This window comes from Cyprinodon variegatus, unplaced genomic scaffold, assembly GCF_000732505.1.
Source record: "Cyprinodon variegatus isolate N-32 unplaced genomic scaffold, C_variegatus-1.0 Scaffold47, whole genome shotgun sequence".
NCBI lineage: Eukaryota > Metazoa > Chordata > Actinopteri > Cyprinodontiformes > Cyprinodontidae > Cyprinodon > Cyprinodon variegatus.
Window position 1 is genome coordinate 918392 of NW_015150500.1, and position 7245 is coordinate 925636.

Here is a 7245-nt window from a genome sequence, read left to right on the forward strand (position 1 = left end):
CATACCCTCAATTTTTTTTAAGATACAACCAAAAAAATTGTTTTTATTAAGATCCTATGTGACTAATTTTCTTCAACTTCAGACGAAATCAAAGCAAATCAAGGTACTAAGCACATCGATAACAATGTTGATTTAAAAAAAATATCTCAATGCTTTTCTTAATTCTTGGTATCTTTAACAGTTACCTCTCTCATATATTTAGTGCACTTCCTTCAGCTGAATCCCTGTCAAACATTTATAACCTACTCCTAACCCTTTCTAAATCATATCTGCCTTTTTGGACATAGTCAATTAAATTTTTTATTAATATAATTTAGCAGCAGCATGCAAAACACGCCTGAGTGCAGGAGTTGGTGGGACCAGTCTTTTAATTGATCAATTCCTAGTCCAAAATAATACTTCAAATGCACTCTTACCGTGTAAAGACAATTCCCCTATTATCTCCCAAAAACGTTAAAAGCGTCATAAATGTATTGTACTAAATGTGTAAAAAGTCTCCCAACCTTTTATGGTTGTACTGTAGCAACAGATTTTAACTTGAGTTTTAATATTCCTGTTTCAGGATTTTTGGGTGCGTCTAAAAATATGGCCTCTTGTCGTCATGCAGCTGTCCACCCCCTGCTGGCCCAGCAGTATAAAGACAAACAGAGAGGCAGCTTCTGCCTTGTTGCCAACCCAGAGCCTTTTTTATTGTCTTTTTAGACCACTCTAGCAACCTTTTTCTTTTTAAACAACTACTGACAAATCTAGCTCCTTTTCTTTGTCTTGTGTGAGACTTTTGTAACAACACATGATAGCACCGATCGCACTGAGTTTACCATCTTCATGTAAAGCTGCTGAGCCCCTCCCTCCTCCAAAACACAGTGACTTAGGCACAGCAGCTGCAGCCTGTGTCTGCGGTCAAAGAGCAGCGCGACGCTGACACATCGAGTTGCTCAGGGCAGAGAAAACCAAATTTTTTTTGTTACCTTTGAGACCTTATTCTATATGCTTAGTTGTCTTTTTTAATTATTCAGATGAGTGATTAATTAAAATATATTTTTGCTGTGTGACTAACTGAGAACAAACATTTATGTCTATATTACACAGCCTTTAAACAGGCAAATGAACAGCTACAGCTCTAATAATACAAATCATAGAAAAGTAAACCTGAGATCGAGGTTCTTGAAGGCCAGATTCTTTGGAGCTGGAGCCTTTGGAGTCAGATTCTTTGGAGTCAGGTCTTTTGGAGTCAGGTCTTTTGGAGTCAGGTCCTTTCGAGGCAGGTCCTTTCGAGTCAGGTCCTTTCGAGTCAGGTCCTTTCGAGTCAGATCCATATGAGTCAGGTCTTTTGGAGTCAGATCCATAGGAGTCAGCTCTGTTGGAGTCAGATCCATAGGAGTCAGGTCTGTTGAAGTCAGGTACGTTGGTGTTCGGTCCGTTGGAGTCAGTTCCAGTGGAGTCAGGTCGGTTGAAGTCANATAGACCTCCATTATTTGAATGTCAGCAGACAGCAAGAAGCCTCCCAGATCTCCAGATGCATTTGAGATATCAAAAAAGTACTCCAGAGTGTTGTTCAGCATGGGGGTGAGTAGAAAATGAAGGCTAATCATGTTTTGGGTGTACTATTCCTTTAAAAGACAGTGTGAAGAGAATTCCCAAATAGTCTTCCAAAAACATAAAAACTGTCATAGCTGCAATGATCTACATGTTTAAAAAGTCTCCCAACCCTTAATGGTTGTACTGTGGCAACAGATTTAAACTTGAGTTTTAATATTCCTGTTTCAGGATTTTTTGGTTGTGTCTAAAAATATGGCCTCTTGTCGTCATTAAGCTATCAACCCCCTGCTGGCCCAGCAGTATAAAGAGAAACAGAGAGGCCACTTCTGCCTTGTTGCCAACTAGGAGCCTACTTATATTGCCTTTTTTAGACACCTCTAGCAACCAATTTTTTTTATTTTTTAAACAAGTACTGACAAATCTAGCTCCTTTTCTTGGTCTTGTTTGAGACTTTTGTAACAACAGATGATGGCACCGATCACACTGAGTTTACCATCTTCATGTAAAGCTAGCGAGCCCCTCCATCCTCCAAAACAAAGTGACTTAGGCTCAACAGCTGCAGCTGAGTTGCCCCGAGTTGCTCTGGGCAGAGAAAACCAACATTTCTTGTTACCTTTGAGACCTAATTCTATATGCTTAGTTGTCTTTTTTAATTATTCAGATGAGTGATTAATTAAAACATATTTTTGCTGTATGAATAACTGAGAACACACATTTATGTCCATATTACACAGCCTTTAAACAGGCAAATGAACAGCTACAGCTCTAATAATACAAATCATAGAAAAGTAAAAACCTGAGATTGAGGTCCTTGAAGGCCAGATTCTTTGGAGCTGGAGCCTTTTGAGTCTGGTCTTTTGGAGTCAGGTGCTTTGTAGTCAGATCCATAGGAGTCAGGTCTGTTGAAGTCAGGTACGTTGGTGTTCGGTCCGTTGGAGTCAGTTCCAGTGGAGTCAGGTCGGTTGAAGTCAGATTGGTTGAGGTCAGGTCTGTTGAAGTCAGGTCCTTTGGAGTCAAGTCCGCTGGAGTCAGGTGTTTGGGGGTTCGTTGTTCGGAAGTAAAATTCATCAGGTATCTGGTCAATATCCATTGGCTGAACTTCTTCAAACATTATGACAGTGTTTTTCCTATGAAACATGAATATTAGCACGTGTCATTAGTTTTTAAGACAAGGAGGTCTCTCCCATACAACACAAGAACAATATCTAAAAACACAATTAGTTAAATTATTAGCAGATAACTGTAAAAGCCAATACTGTGATTTTTGCTTACAACACAATAGTTGTTTGTTCTATATTTTTAAGTTGCACAGATTACATTTTAAACATATATGCTAATAAAATGGTAGTAATTACAAGCCCTGAAAAGTATAAATAAATCACTTGAATTAAAGTAATATTAAGCCACTTCTGAAAATATTCACATCATGTTAATATGATTGTTGAGAATTTTCTTTCTCGCTTAATAATAAAAGCATTAGAAAACTGCTTTGTGTTTACTTCTAGTGTCACTGAATAATATCTTGATCAGATTGTTGTTCTGAAACACTTAAGAGTGAAAAACATAAAAAAAATAATTAAATAAATAAAACTAGAAACCAAATGAAAAAAATACATCTGATTTAATTAAAAAACACCAAATTAATTAAAGGAGCGCCAAATAACTTTTTATTATGGTCAATTATGGCTCCCCCCAGTGGTCAAAAGCTGTATTGTTTTACCTAAAGGAAGACCCCATTTCCCATGAGGACCTCCCAGTCACCTGGAGTTAGATTGAACTACATTACTGTTTCCAGTGGCTGTGAGAAAAATGAATAGCAGAGAGGTAATGTTACATGACGATGTTGAAAATATGGCAGTTAAACTTGGTTTGATTAATAGTACAGAACTTCTGCACTGCCACCACTGTACCTCTACTACCCCCACCTAATCTGACTCGTTCGCAACTGATGTGCTGATGGTTTAAAGCCTTGAAACAGATAATTATAATGCTATGTTCCATAATTTCACAATAAACAGACATATAGATCCCAACAGTAAGGTCCCTCATTGCCTGAATAGAAACCCTGCATAAATTTTATGGATATTAATGCCTCTCAGAGAAATTTAGTCTCAGCGCCTTCCGTCTTTATAACAAATGGGAAAAGGTTGAAGAGACATATACCGTAAAGCAGTTTGCACAGTTGTAGTAGTTTTGTGTGTAGTAAACTGCTGTCCTCCTTTAAGCTGTTTAGTGTTGGTGAAAGTGAAACAGACCCACTTGGCCATGACAGAGGGTTTGTTCAAATAATTGTAAGTCAACATAAATACATAAATAATACATATATATATATATATATATATATATATATATATATATATATATATATATATATATATATATATTACAAAAGTAATATATATATAAGTAATAGTTACCTACTGTTATTTTAAGAGGGCTGGAGAACAACAGAGGGGGGCTTCAGTCATCCCCCCAAAATAGGTCTAGTGACACCACTGAATATTAACAATTCAGTCATGTGAGTTAAAATGAAGGTTGCTTTGAGTTACCTGCATATAGAGGCTGACAGAGAATATTGCACTACTCTACTTTGGGTACTTATGCCAGCCAAGATCCAACTGTAAGATTAAACGTTAAGGTTCGCCTCTGTCTTCATGTTTCTACAAACTACTCCTTTGAGCAATATTTACAGAGATTCTGTGACATTTCCTGTATAAAAACTGTTAAATATTAAGTGAACCGTGTGACGTACTTACCGTCGATGTTTTCAGTACTTCTCAGTAGATGAAAGTGAAAGCAGCCGAAGCTCAGCTCTCAGGAAAGTCGCTCCCAGCGTCCATCTGACGCTCCTCCCTCAAGCGCTCAGGTATTTTCTTCCGGTCATTTCACTTGATGAGCGCAAACCTTAAAGAGATGCAAACCCATTAAACACCTGAGTAATTATTTAAAGCTTAATTTATTTCAGCGACTCCAATTACTCACAGACTGACGTCATTAGAGGGGAACGCCGTTTTGTTTTTTTTACATTGGGCCCTTGATTTTACGTTATTACATCATGTTCTACTCACCCATATGAGTTGTGTGTCATTTGGAGCCGTTCTGAAGATATTCCGTTAGGTTATATCCAAGTAACGTCTTCGTGTGGGCAACGACTTGAAGGCACAAACTAAACTGTTGATAATTTATCATTTATGTTACGCCAGCATTCATAACATGTAGGCGAATCCCTGTCCCCCAGACATCCACGGTTATATTTTTTATATTTATATTTTTTTTAAACAAAGCGTAGTGTATATGACGTCATCCGCGCCCTGGACTAGAGTCATAAAAGGCAGCCCGGGCAACAGGCGGCTACGCTCTACCTCTTCTATTCGTTCGGCTAGCTAATCTGCATCGTTCATTTCCATTTGGAGAGCAAGATCATCTGTGGTAGTAGCACAAGACATCTTCCAGGCATGTGAGTAAAACTAGCAGCAGTTCAGCGGACAGAATGAATGGTAGCCGGCATTCGGATGACGTCATACACAACCCGCTTTGTTTTTATAAGATATAAATATAAAAAATATAACCGTGGATGTCTGGGAGACAGTGATTCGCCTACATGTTATGAATGCTGGCGTACCATAAAGAATAAATTATGAACAGACAGAGCCGGTCCGAACCTCTTGGGGGCCCTAAGCAGAATTTGATTTGCCCCCCCCCCCCCCCCTGCCACCATGCAGAATCACCTATACTAGAACATTACTGACACAAACGTCACACTATAATGTTATAGTGAACATTATAAATTAATACACTATGGTAATGTATTAATAAAAAACAAATAAATAAATAAACGATACTTACAATACTTTCTTTTATTAAACCTTTTGAATACAAACATATTAAACAAATTATAATATTTTAAATAAAACCAAAATAGACAAACATTAATATAATAAAAAATAGAATGTTACAAAAACAGATACTTAAATAAGGAAAGCAAACATAAGAACAGCAAGGGTTTAACAATGAATTGTACAACAATGCCTAGAAATCTTTCCTTCCTAGCTTTTCTGGAGGCAAAGTCACTGATGACATCATTGTATGGTATTGCTTGGCCAACTTTGTTATTAATACTAATGATTGCAAGTCCACTTAGTCTTTCCTGGGTCATTCAAGATCTCAAGTTTGATTTTATTAATTTGAGCTTTGAAAAGCTCCTTTCTGCTGAGGCAACTGTCACAGGCAGAGTGCAGGCTAAGAGCTACCCAAAGATTTGGGTAAAGATCAAACATCTCATTTTGTGAGAGGTATGTGAGAAGCTCAAAGGCAGTCTTCATAGTTTGGGGAAGTTCAGGAAGACTATCTCTAATGCCAGTGCGCTACCATCAATATCAGCCTCCTCTCCACAAGTGAGTTTTTCCGCAAGAAGCTCACATTGTTCCCTCCGGACTTTTTGATCAAGTTCCCTAAAATTGAGCAGCACTCCAAAGTTATCTTTAACCTCACTTAGAGATGTAAATCTATCCTCCAATGACTGAATGCTACAATCCACTACAGCATTAAAAAGTGCTGTTTTCTTTTAGTCGCTTGTGCAGTGGATGAACCTGCAATGATAAAACAAACAAAAAATAAATAAATAAATAAAAAGCTAAATGTTTCATGTCATATTAACAGGCTATGTAACCATTTGCCATCAAGAAAACGCTCACCTACTGCATCATCAGCTGTGGAGGCACTGACACTTGAATCATTAGGGGCAGGTAAAGTTGGTTGTTCTCCAAAGTACTTCAGCAGTGTTCCTGGGAAAAATAGCATTGCATAATGCATAGTTTATTGAGTAGAATTAGTTTATTTTCCCATCTTGCAACACAAGACACTCCACACCTCACCTAACAATTCATATTCTATTGGCAAATGAGGCATAATTGCCATATGGTGAAAACTTAACATGGTGATCTACTGCAGGAAAGCACTGCGTCATCATTCACCACCATATCAATAAAACTGCAGTCTATTTTCATTTTTGGTATATTTTCTAATAAAGATAAATACCATCTCTCACCAAAGATCTTAGAGCAGAGAGCGCTCGTGCTTTGTCTATGAAGGTAGTAGATTCACTTCAAATCAAACAGCAATGCTAGTTAAGCTGGCATCTGTGTTTTCTCCAACTTAAACCGATATCTATCCATCCATCCATTATCTTCCGCATATACGGGGTCAGGTCGTGGGCGTAGCAGCTTTAATAGCAAGGCCCAGATGTCCCAGGCCAGGCCAGGCCAGGCCAGCCGAGAAACATAGTCCCTCCAGCATGTGCTGGGTCTCCCTCGCCGATATGTATCAACACCTGAAATACACACCTACCTAGATAAATGTATATTAATAACAGGTAATATTTCACTGTTAATGGTGGGGATTTCGCTCTGGTGATGGATGGCTGATAAATATCACAACATGAGGACAATTTGTGCTGCTGCTGCACAAAATCTACCGGTCCTTAAATAATCATGCTAACATACCTTTATCTTGCTCTTTTTTTTTTCTTCCTCTTTCCTTTTCTTTTTTCGGCACCAGAGGGATACATTCTTTTTTGTGACATGGCTTAGACCAGGTGTCACCAACATGGTGCCCACAGGCACCAGGAAGCCCCCAAGGACCACATGTGGTGCCCTCAAGCCTGTTCTAAAACTAGCACAACCTTCCAGTGAGCTGCTTCTAAAAGAT

The 7245-nt window shown here is 38.3% G+C and overlaps 1 protein-coding gene across 1 annotated transcript in view; it reads right to left on the bottom strand.

Annotated features, from left to right (window-relative positions):
• LOC107082085 overlaps positions 1 to 1316 on the bottom strand; it is a 3857-nt gene extending 2541 nt beyond the window's left edge. Inside the window, exons 1-2 of the mRNA XM_015370548.1 lie at positions 1150 to 1316; positions 819 to 918 (exon numbers count right to left, since the gene is read on the bottom strand). Of these exons, the coding sequence (XP_015226034.1) occupies positions 819 to 918; positions 1150 to 1316 (267 nt within the window). The remainder of the gene's footprint in view (positions 1 to 818; positions 919 to 1149) is intronic.
• Positions 1317 to 7245: the final 5929 nt, after the last annotated feature.